This window comes from Eumetopias jubatus, unplaced genomic scaffold (genome assembly GCF_037043125.1).
Source record: "Eumetopias jubatus isolate StellerSeaLion01/CBP00866 unplaced genomic scaffold, mEumJub1_p1.0 scaffold_14, whole genome shotgun sequence".
Taxonomy (NCBI): Eukaryota; Metazoa; Chordata; class Mammalia; order Carnivora; family Otariidae; genus Eumetopias; species Eumetopias jubatus.
This window is the reverse complement of record NW_028274820.1, coordinates 51,917,167-51,929,780: the sequence shown is the minus strand read 5'-3', so window position 1 is coordinate 51,929,780 and position 12,614 is coordinate 51,917,167. Positions and strand designations below refer to the sequence as shown.

Sequence of the window (12,614 nt, the reverse complement as noted above, 5' to 3'; positions counted from 1 at the left end):
TGTGTGGATGCTCTTCTGTGGTTTCCTCCCCATAAAGGAAGTAATGATGTGGGTTGCTGTCAGCATGTATTGAGACAGCCACAAGAACACTTTTTTGTTCATCAGTTTCATGGAAGAACAAGGTCCAGATTTTTGGGTGACTTTTTTTTTTTGTGGGTGGGAATTTGGTATGGGTTGTACTGGAAGGAATGTATAGCTCTGCCTGAAGCCATGAGGTGGGTGGTGGAGGAACACTTCAATTTAGGTCCTTTTCGTTGTCACTTTTCCTAGACCTTTTCCTTGTCTTGCCATTTCCCCTTCCCCCTGTCCTCTCCTTCCTCCCCCCCTTCTTTCCATTCCCCCCATTTCATTTCTCTAGTTAGTAAATTAAATATTTCCATTTTTAGTGAGCAGCTTCTTTGTACCAGGCTTTGGTTAAATTATTATATAATGTTGAATGAGACAGATTCCGTATCAGGAGTATATGCCATTGAAATTACTTGGAGAAGAACTTCCAACTTACTGTAAGTGGAATAAGGTGGGAGGAAAACAGTTTATAGTTGTAATAAGGCCAGTCTTCTTTTGGGTACTTATTTTTGTTGTTAAACTCATATGATTTCTATGACCCAAGTTGGCACTGAAGTAGTATCAATTTTAAGATTCTCAACACTGTCTGGCTGCCCTGTGCCACATAATGTGTTCACATACACCAGGTCATTATAACTCTGAGTGTGGTTGACCCATTCTGTTGACACATCAGAGTTCAATGTTCATTTTGTGGGAGCTCTGACAATGTGTTTTTTTTATGTGATCTAAAATAGCTGTTTCCACTTAGCTCCATTCTCCACCTGCAGCCAGGAGACTCTAGGTCTGGCTTTGCATCGAAATAGCTGTGTCATACGAGCACAGTTACTTAACCAGTCTGCTATAGCTAGACTTGACTTGAGAGCCTGCTTAATGGGAATTCGGGATCAACGAGTGATTTTGCAGAAGTTACACAGAATGTTAGTGGCAAACTGGAACCTATAATTTCCTAACTTTTTATTTTTAGTACCATATTATGCTACCTTCCCTATCATAAAAGTATGTGGTGAGGATCAAGTAAGATAAATGTCAGTAGGACTTGATAGGCATAAAATATTACAAGGTAAATTATTTCTACTTGCTTTCTTTTGTCAGGAGGTATATATGATCCTTTGTATTGTCATTTCTTGGTTCTTAAGCATCTTGGCAGCAGGGGTCATTTTTTATTTTTGCATGTCCCTATGCTCAAGGCCAAACTGATACATACAGGTGTCAGGACATGCTAATAAATTGACACCCTTTGAAACTGAAATTCTTTCCATTATTTATGTAGGATATACATGGTTAAGTTGATTGTCTAATAATAAAAATTATATACTTCATATTCAGACCAGGGATTTATTACATTCATTACAAGTCATTTTCTGACTGATTTCTTGGGAGGCATATGAAAAAACTGAATAATATTTGGATAAAAGAAAGCACTCAATGATTTTAGCATTTTTTTCTTAATGTAATATAACTTCAGGCAGTTGTCAGTGACAAATTTTAAGGTTTAATAAGGAGTTGGGATTTGCCTAGGATCAAATCTCACTCTTATACTTATTCGCTTGCATGACCTTAGGGAGTTTTTTTTAAGCTTCTCTGTGCCTTAGTTTCTAGTTTCTTTGTTACTAAACTAAGAACACTAATGAACACTAGACATTGGACTCATTTATTTACTCCCCACAACAGACAAATGACATAGTTGAGGAAATTAAGGCGGGTAGTGGTTATCTAACTGATAAATAGTAAAGGTAAGATTTGCACTCAGTCTAACTCCAGAGTCCATATTGTTTGGGCACTATGCTATCCTAGCTTAAGATTACTTAGTAAGTTGTTCTGAGAAATAAATGAGGTAAACTATGTAGAATGTTTTGTATAGTTTTGGTTCTCAAAGCTTTTTAGGTTTTGGAGTTTGTGAATAAGGTTTTGTGGACCTAGAGATTAATTTAAGGGGAATTATAAATACATAGTTGTCTTAAGTTCTAAACAGTTCTGATAGCTTGTTGGAAATGAAAGAACCACAAACATAATGGATTAGCATCTGCATTTTAAGAGTCTGCATTTAAGATTCTTTTAAAGTTTAAAAAGTACCGGAGTAGATGATGTTCGAAGGTTTCTTCCAGTGCCCAGTTGGTGGGTCAGTGGTTCTAGGAAATCAATAGCAAGGATATTTTTAGCATTGATTATTGTATTTAGAGAAGAAAATGATAATATATCAAGTATTATTTTAATGTAAATCACTGCAATAGAGGTTTATTTCTATTTTTTGGCTTCCACGTTAGGTCAACTTTTGAGGTAATTAATAACTGTTAGAATTTGTAGAAAGTTTCTCATGTGGTCCAGAATGATCCTAAATTTTATCATCTTGTATCATCTTAGGAAATAACTAGAACTCAATTTTTTTTTTAAAGATTTTATTTATTTATTTGAGAGAGAGAGAGAATGAGAGACAGAGAGCATGAGAGGGAGGAGAGTCAGAGGGAGAAGCAGACTCCCTGCTGAGCAGGGAGCCCGATGTGGGACTCGATCCCGGGACTCCAGGATCATGACCCGAGCCGAAGGCAGTCGCTTAACCAACTGAGCCACCCAGGCGCCCTAGAACTCAATTTTTATATGGTATAAGATCAATTGTTTTCCTTAATCTCACCAAATAACATAATAATATCAGCCAATTACATATATATGTGTATATATGTGGGAACACTAAGAATAATATAAAACTTTCTAGTTTTGCACAGTTCACTATTCTGGTGTTTCAATGAACAGTTTAAAATTTGAAGTTAACTATTGTAAGAGATTAACTACAAAGCAAATGAACACCTGACTTGCTTGATTGAAAATGTGTAATTTTATTAGTCTATGGAATATAAAAATTTCTCTCAAAATTAAAGAAAGGGTCTTCTTTTTTAGATTTTTTTAAAAAATATAACAGTAATGTCTGTTTTGTTTATGCTAGATCTTTAGTACCTGGCACATTGTAGTAGGTATTGACAAGTATTTATTGAATGAATAAAAATTTGTGTTTTGATCATTTTGCTGCCATTTTCAAATGAGAGGAGATAAGATTGTGAAAACTTGGGTTTTAGACATTCAAGCAGCTCCCCATGTTAACTAACTGCTACATTTAATAATCTTCCCCATATTAACTAATTGTGATTCTTCTTTGAAAATTTTTTTAATTGTGAGAGGTATGATTCAAACAGAAGAAGAAATATTACATTTCTTATGTTCTCTTCCTTTATCTACAGCGGTAGCTGCTTGGTTCATTTTTAAAACCTCTTAATATATCTAAACGGTAAGTTGTTTAGCTTTGAAAAACTGGCTAGCAAGCATAAATCTAACTTTGTAAAGAAAGAATAATATTGCAAATATTAGGTCAGACCTCATTCAAGAAAGTAGTTTGAATGAAATATCTGGGTCATAGTCTGGTTTCAGCTTTCCTGAGAGTTTATGAGAACTCTTTGCAGGGAAGTCAGTGGATAAGGTTTTGAGTGAATCTTGAGAAATAGCATCTGTTTTACATAGTTGGGTATCTGGCAGTACTGTGATGTGGATCCAGGTACTGGGGTGTTCAGCAGAAGTATTGTGAGAGGGATTCGACTGCTCTGTATTTTATTTGAAATCCCCCTGGCTTACTTTCAGCTCTTAGGAGTCAGAGACCACTTGTGTAGGTGAACTAGTATCCCCAGCTAATTCAGGGGGGAAATCATGAGGGCAAAGCAGAAACTTCATCAGCAGGGCTTTCTGTCCTCTGGTTAAAAAGTAGCCATCAGGGGTGCCTGGGTGGCTCAGATGTTTAAGCATCTGCCTTCGGCTCAGGATCAAGCCCCACATCAGGCTCCTGGCTCGCTGGGAAGCCTGCTTCTCCCTCTCCCTCTGCCTCTCCCCAACTCATGCTCTCTCTCTCTCTCTGTATCTCTGTGACTCAAATGAATAAATAGAATCTTTAAAAAAAAAAAAAAAGTGGCCAGGATGGGGTCGCCTGGGTGGCTCAGTCCGTTGAGCGGCTGCATTCAGCTCAAGTCATGATCCCAGCGTCCTGGGATGGAGCCTCACTTTGGCCTTCCTGCTTGGCGGGGAGCCTGCTTCTTCCTCTCCCTTGGCTGCTCCCCCTGATTGTGGTCTTTCTCTCTCTGTCAAATAAATAAATAAAATCTTAAAAAAAAAAATGGCCAGGATGAGGAAAAAGGATAGTAAAATTACAAATGAATAAGAATTGCACCAGTCTTATATAAAAGAAGAAATTTACAAAAACTTCCCCAGAGTGACATAAAAGAGAACAATGGAAAAATATTACTTGGGGTAGGAAGACTCATTATTATAAATTCTCCTTAAATAAATTCTAAGATTTCTGTTCATATGTCATCTGGTTGAGAGCTTCTTATATAGTCATATATATATATATATAACTTACATAGCAACCACATATAGTTACTTTCTTTTTCTCCATAGCACTTATCCCCATCTGATATAACTATAAATTTATTTATTATTTTTTTTCCCCTTCTGGAATGTAAACTTAACAGAAGTCTGTAAATTTATCAGAGTGTGCTTGTCTTTCTCTCCTTACTAGCATTTAGCCTTGTGAGGGTATGTTTGATTCCTTGTGGTTTCCCCAGCACCTTGTGCTTATAGCACATAGAAAGCAGTCAATGACTGGCAAATGAGTGAATAAATAAAACAGTCCTTTCTCTCGTAATCCATAGAACTTATTGTCTATTCCATAGTTTTCTGGTCATTAATTTTGTTCACTTTAGCATCTTATAATGCTTTTTATTATTTTCTTTTGGTTCAGTGTCTAATTGTTTCATTCGTGTAAAACATTCTTCTCTGTGCTCCTTGATGGCAGGAATGGGACAAATGCTTCCTTTGTGGACCTCACAGTACAAGGCAAATGGATGTAGGAACTTGTTGAATTGAATACGTTTATTTATTCATAATTACTTAAATTGCTAAAATCCAGTTTGCCTTCAATAAAAGGAGTATTTTAAATATATAATACAGTATAATTCTAAACAAAATAGGGGTTTTTGTTTATTTTTAAGGACAGAATTTTTGGAGATGTTTTTTGGCTCATGGTATATTTTGGTAATTGAAATTTGGAAGTTGTACAATTATAATTATACAAATTTCTGGACACAATTTGAGTAAAAAACAGTTTTCGGTGAGATGTGGATTTCTTAGAAATTTTAATTTTTAAAAACTGTCTTGTTATGCTGTAGTTTTGTTGGAACTTGGTTTTAAAATGAAATATTCTAAACAAGTACAACTTTGTATTCTACCTAACTTTTTATATATAAATGTTTTCATAAATACTTTTTTTTTTTACCGTTTCTCATGCCAGCATATCATTCAACAATTTGTGTAATGATTGCTTGCTGTGCATTTACATTGTCATTACATTTTTAAAAAATCATTGCTGATGTACTTAAATACCTTTCTGCATAAAAATTTTGTATATTGTTTCTTGGAGATAAATCTCTAAGAATGTAGTTAACATTTTCAAAAGTAAATACGTAACAATTACTGAAACAATAACTGTATATGTTTAAAAGGAGAAATGTAAAACTATGTAAAAGTTTTGTTGGTTCTTTTCTAATTCATATGGACATTTATTTATTAAACATTTTTTTTTCTTTTCTTTATTTCAGACCAGTCTATCCATATGGGGATGGGGAAGCCTTGGCATTGTCCTTTCTCTAATAACCTTTGGACCCTTTGTAATATTTTATTTGGCCTTTTATATCCTCTGCTTTGTGGGTGGGTAAGTATTCTCAATGATAATCTTATAATTCAAATGTCATACACTTGTTAGAAATTGAAACAAATGACCATGAAACCTCAATAAGAAGAAAAAAAATGACCATGAGAAATGGTAGAATGATTTGTGAATGCTATTTTTGCAAATTATTTTTTTACCAAAGTTAAATAAAATTAAGATATGCAATGTAATAAAAGTGGTGGTGATTATTTGTACCAGAAATATGGATAGTCATCTTCAAAAAATTTTTTGATGATATAAAACTTTTTTGTATAATTTGAAAAGTTTTAAAGATTTTTTTATTCCTTTTGGTGTTGTTATGTTTTAAGGTTGAAAATTTTTTATTACAGTATTAATGAGATTAAGTTAAATTGAGATGGTTCATCAAGTTATACATAGTATAGTAGAAGATACTGTTTCATTGATTAGACTTCATACAATAATATTATTTCCCTTAGGGAATGCTGTCATTTTGTTATAGAAAATTCAAACACCTGATTTTTGCTATTTTCATTGTTTATTTGATTATGCTTTACATTGAGTTGATAAACGTTCACAAGAGAGGTTTCAGTCATGGTTTAGTATAGCTCCGTATGTGGAGCATTTGGCTCAGATGTGAATTGTATATCTAAGAAAAGTAGAGAAAAGAGAGGTGGATGCTTGTTACTTAGATACTCAAACCAAGGTAGCTTAACTGAGCTATTTTGTTGTTACTATATATATTTATATATATGCTTGTGTGTATGTATGTATGTATATATAAGGTATGTATATATAAGGTATGTAATTATTTGTGGAATGAATACCTTTGAGTTCTTTTTAAAAACTCTTTTGAGAATCCAAATATTTGGAGGAGTTCTTGGAACCTGTAGGTTTAGAGAACTTAGCTGAGTTGAATAGCATATATAAACTGTGGCCTGAAAGACTATATGAGACACTCAAGGAGTGGTTTCTGATTGTACTTACCACCTCCCACCTCTTTCACGATAGGGTTTGAAAATTCTGTGTGGCCATTTTAGAGGGAGTGCACCCACTGTTTGTGAAACAAGTGAGATTGAAATGAAGCAGCTACCTCAAGGACTATCCCTAAAACTGCATTTATTTTAGATTTAATCATGTCATTATAATTGCTTAGATGTGGTACTGGATACTGAAACAATTAGAGATAAGCCAGCAGGCCCAGATAAATGGAATTTCGAATATCTTTATTGACTAAGATTATTGAAGTCTGTAGGTCTGCAGCTCCCTGGGCTTCCTAAATTACACTTCTTTGTCACAAATGAAGACCAGAGCAGAATGGTTGCATAGCTGTACGGTTGCGCCTCTTCCCCACAGAGTCATGGCTGCTTTTACTGATTGGAAAGGAGGCTGTTTTGAGGAGATGTTTCTCTGAAAAGGAGAGATTTCTTCTCTTTCATGAATTGAATAAACCCTGGGCAAAAGTGAAAGAGAATGATTTCAGACTATTTCCCAATATTTCTGAAAGGGAGGAAATTGTAGCTTTCTTTGTCAGTAGGAGCCCTAGGAACCCTTGGAAGTTGGAGAGGTGGAGAATTATTTCTCATGCTAAAGTGCTCCATATAAAGTTCTGGAAGAGGGGAAGGGTGAGGAGTCCATGTATTTCAAAGTCTTGGTAACCTTTCTTATTTCTTTTTGAGTCTGCAGATTTATCAGGGAGTAATCAAAATTGATTTTAGATACTTCTAAAGTTCTGTAAAAATTTTTAGATAAGATGGGATATTAGATGGCATGCTAGGATCACTAAAAACTTTTTAGGTAATATTAAGAGTCACATGGTAAGGTCTGAAATTCCAAGTTCATGCTATATCATAAATGTTCTGGTCTGATGTTCTGTTCAAGATTGTTAATCTCAGTGAAATTCACTGCCATAGTAGGGGGTCTTCAACTTAAGTGCTAGAAAGCCTCCCAGAATTCTCTTAGGGGATTAATTAAGCATTTCTAGATTACTCAGGTATGGTTAATGAGTACCATAGTTCCTGAATGAAATCTTTCCTATTTTGGCTATAATTAGAAAAGAATGATTGTTTTTTCTTTGATGTAACTTAGTATAGTTTAATGCCTTATGAATTGGAAGAGCAAATACAGGCTTTTAAGTATCAATCTCAAGTAAAATAATTACATTTCATATAATCATTTCTTGGTTTTAGTGTGTTTTTTATTGTCTAAGTTTTTAAGATACTTTTTTTCCCTTATATAAAATGCAAGTTTGAGAGCAATTGATACATTCCTATGGAAACCACCTTTGTTTAAAATTCTGCAGTTATCCATCTACAGTGTTGATAATGTATATGTTTTGCTGATAGTCAAAGCTAACTCCATATTTTCTACTATAAAGATAACTTTTGGAAGGAAAATCACTTAGAGTTTTTTGTATTATGTGTTTTTTGGGGGGATACTATTGATACTGTGTTATGGGTTATTTAACGGAATTCTGTTAGGTTGCATGATGCAGTCACTTGTAGCACCTGTTTTTACTTAAACCTCAAGGCTGAAACAGGTGCTTTGTAAGATTAGGCTGTTCCTTAGTTTACTTTCCTGCTATCATTCTTTGGACAAAGGTTAGTGTTTTGTCAGTCTGTCTCATGATGATAATTTTAGAAATAAATAGTTAATATAAGCATTTAATTATGTCTGTAAATCTGCTTATCACTAGATATAACTGAAATATGGGGCCAACTTGATTCTTAGTAATAATATCAGATGCAAGACAGATTAAATTTATTGACAGTTCCAAGGCCAGCTTTTTTAAAAAGAAACAAAAACAGAATTGATAACATGGGCTGATTTGACTTTGTTTTCTCAACTCATCTTTTAGCTTTTGTGGTGCTTGTACTAAAGAACAGCAGATAGCCACAAAAAGCAGAGGACTTTGAGAACCTTCCTTTTAGTAGTTGAGGCTGATCCATATTTAATTTTTCATAGTTCCCTTCTTGTCACAACAGCGGTTGAATTGTTGTAAGATTACTGTAAGATTATTATAAAGTTAGAATTTGATGTTTTTCTATTATGGATTTCCTGTCTACTTAGTGGTTCTTTGATTTAACTGGTAAATTTTAAATATAGGAAATATTGATAGCATTTAGTCAATACTTAGAGTAAAACAGTTTCAAGTCGGTTTTTATCTTACCTCAACTTTATAATTGTTTTAAAAATACTTAGTCTTTGGAATGTATTTATATGTATTTTTAAATTCCAGTCTGATTATAAACTATATCTTTTTTTTCTTCTTTGGCCTTTAATTGTTTATTCTGTTTCCATAATGGCAAGTTACATTACTATCTCACATTAATTAGTTAATAGAACTATAGAAATGTGTGATTTTAGCTATAGATTTAGATCTCACTTGTCTTCATCCTTGGTTACCTAGCCTACTTATTTAGCAAGGTCTGATTTTCCAAAAGTTTGAACTTGTTGCCTGGGATTCTTTATGAAACATATTTATATGAAAACTTTGAAAGGTATTCTTGTAGAAGTTCACAGAATGTTTACAGTTGTTTTAAACTTCAGAACATAACAGTCAATTACTTGAAGTCAGAAGCTGATTTTTTAGTGAGTGATAAACCATCTATTAAATCTGAAAAATATCTTTGGTTAATAGATGTGTTAAGTTATAAAAGAATTTTGTTTTTGTTTCTATCATTGAATTTTTTATTCCCCAGGGGTTTTGTGGTTACTCTCCTGTTTGGAAAAACAAACTCAGAGAAGTACCTAGAGCAGTGTGAACACTCATTTCTTCCTCCAACGTCAACTGGGATTCCTAAGGTAAATAGGGTAAAGGAATGTAAAACCTCAAAGTCTTGTGCTATGAAATGATGGTAATGTGATCATCTGTATATGGCTTGGCAGATGTTCCTATAATTCACTAATGCTCAGTATAAACTTACGGGACACTTTCTGATCATGCTTAGAAAATACATTTTAAAAGATTACTTTGAAAACTTTTATAGTGTTAGATGTTAAGAGTGGGAATGCATATTTTAGGAAAAGATAGAAATTTGGGGCGTCTTCCTACTATCTTGACATAGGATTTCAAAATTTGAAATGAAATGAATTGCATAGAAACCAGAGAAAAGAAAATGGGTGTTCTTTTTTAACTGACTTGAAAAATACAGCTTGCTGTTAGGCTGTGCAGTATCTAAAAATTTTAATAATTTAGGCCCAATTATATTTATATCATCTTGAATGTTGGCATTTTTTCCATTTTTTAATACCATAATCTATAAGTAAAATTAGAATTTGGTACTATAGGTAGGCTTTAGATTTGCATTGTTCGGTTCTTGTGGTATTGGGATGGTTTGTTTCATCTTGTATGAAAACAGAAAGTGATCCGGAGTTACTGCCAGTATCTCATCTTTACAGTTATAACCTGTCCGTTATGTGCTAAGATGTGGGAGATGCAGACATAGTAATATACAGTATTACTTTAAATTACTGAAATAAAAGAATTTCACCCTATTCTTGGAGGTTACATGTTATAATTTGAAGTATGTGTTTTTTATATATATATATAATATATATATATATATATATATTTGTGCTTTTTTTGGTTTGTTTGTTTTGGTGTTTGTTTGCTTGTATTTTTAATTGAAGAGTGTCCCACTACTTTTCACTTTATTTCCAGGCCACTGATCTTACTGAACACTACAGAGAAATAGAGAAATTCATTTTCTTTTGTTGCTAAAAATTGTCCCTAAATAAAATTAATTAAAAAAAATTACTTGGCACCTGCTATACTGTTTTGGGCTGGGAGGGGGAAGGGAGAAGAGGAGGAGAGTTTAATAAAGACAATTATTAATTTGATTCACCTGAAACACTAACTTATGGTTTTAAAGTTTCATTGAAATACAACAATATATCTTACATTTTGAGTTTTCTCACATTCTAAATGATATTTTCCAATTTTACTAAACTTTTGAGGATAACAGTAGATTTTTTTTTTCCTGGGTGTCTAGCTCCGTTAACTTGAGAAATAGTGTTTGGTTTGTATCAGAGCATTGAGAAATAAGGTTACTGACTGACTTGAAATGACAGGGAAGTTGCAAGTTAGAGGTAAACTATACAGATTTTAAATCAAGAAACTATGCAGTAAAATGTTGTGATTTCCTTTAAGTGCTTAGAAGAAATGAAACGAGAAGCCAGGACTATAAAGATTGATAGAAGATTGACAGGTGCCAATATAATTGATGAGCCTCTCCAGCAAGTGAGTTTTCGTATGTGGTATTTGAATTCCTTATATTGTGTTGTAAAGTATATTTCTTTTGAAAATACAAGGAAATGAAAAAAACAAAAAAGAAAGAAAATACCAGGAAATAATTTTTGCTATTTATGTAATATGCTGGAAATTTGCTGTAATGCTGCTCTTGGATTCTGCACTTAAAGATACTGCCTTATTTATGAAATCATTTATAATGAAGTGGTTTATGTAGTATTAAAGCCTTTTGTTTGAATTTGCATTTAATAAAAAAGTTTTTGCTGACCTATTTGATAACGTTTTGAATTATTTTAAAGTTAAAATGCTCTTTAGCTGATGAATAAGCTTAGTGTTTTGGCAAATCAGACAATTTGTATTATAGTTTTTTAAATGGATATACCTGATTTGATTCAGAAATCTTAAAAAATTAGAATTAAAAATTATTCTCCCTCCAGATAGTTTTAATTGATGTTTGATTATATGATTATTATAATGTGTTCTTTAAAATGCTAACATTTCTTTTATAGTTAAACCCATATTTAGTTTATCTGATTTTCAAAAATAATATACATCTAGTTGTATTATTTGATGTATTGACTGATTTAATACTCTTGGCAGTATCAAAGTTACTAGATTTAAGTGAACTCCATTTTTTTTTTGTAATTTGCAACAAATCTGATGATATAATCTTGGAAAAGTGGTTTCTTTTTGAGAATTAGGGTCAGTTGGCATTATTTTGCACCTCATTCCATCAAGCTAATTAAAACTCTTCATTATATTATAGCATTGAAAATTTATTTTTTTTGCAAGCTCTGTCTTACCTCAAATATGGGTAGGGGGTGACCATAGATAACTCTAATTTTTAAAAAATTTGGGCAGTGGGTGAATTGGGACACCATAATAACTTAAAATTTTTTGAAATGGTTTTTTAGCATATCAGTCCTTTTGTAATGAAGGCAGTTTTTTTTTTAATCATAATTTAGTATGTAGAGAGTAAATATAAATTGGTAAATAATCCTTTCAGGTTTTAGTTTGCTGCTGATACTTTTTAAATCCTAAAAAGCTGTGTTTTTTCCCAATATTTTTGTTTTAGGTTATCCAGTTTTCTTTGAGGGATTATGTCCAGTATTGGTATTATACACTAAGTGATGATGAATCTTTTCTTCTTGAAATTAGGCAGACTCTTCAAAATGCACTCATTCAGTTTGCCACTAGGTAAGGTCACTGATGCAGAAAAATTTAAATATGTTGTTTATACCAGTAAGGAAAATGACTTTTAAATGGGAGAGGGAAATAATTATTATTAATTATTAAAAGGTAAGTAAAACAGTAGATGATTGTGAGATAACTCTCAAATTATAGAACTAGAGCTCTGAAAACCTGTACTTCTTTAAATTTAGCCTTTACATTTACAGAATGTTTATCTTGATTAAACCCTGTTCTCTCAGTCTGAATGTCAGTTTCTTCCTCAGGGTCCAGTCATGTGACTTTTACCTCACTTAGAATATTTTTTTTCACCTCTTACCCAGATACTCTGTTTTATTTGAGTGCCATGGAAATAGTTTCAGTACTTTTGACACATACCTTGTAGAA

The 12,614-nt window shown here is 32.9% G+C and overlaps 1 protein-coding gene across 3 annotated transcripts in view; it reads left to right on the top strand.

The window, feature by feature from the left end:
- Positions 1-12,614, top strand: part of SNX13 (sorting nexin 13) — a 131,158-nt gene that overhangs the window by 37,345 nt on the left and 81,199 nt on the right. For 2 of the 3 annotated variants that reach the window (XM_028118149.2, XM_028118144.2), the window contains exons 2-5: positions 5,700-5,812; positions 9,490-9,592; positions 10,941-11,030; positions 12,115-12,236. In XM_028118149.2, the coding sequence (XP_027973950.2) occupies positions 5,700-5,812; positions 9,490-9,592; positions 10,941-11,030; positions 12,115-12,236 (428 nt within the window). Of the gene's footprint in view, positions 1-5,699; positions 5,813-9,489; positions 9,593-10,940; positions 11,031-12,114; positions 12,237-12,614 lie in introns of those variants that run through there. The other variant, XM_028118157.2, reaches the window with a different exon arrangement.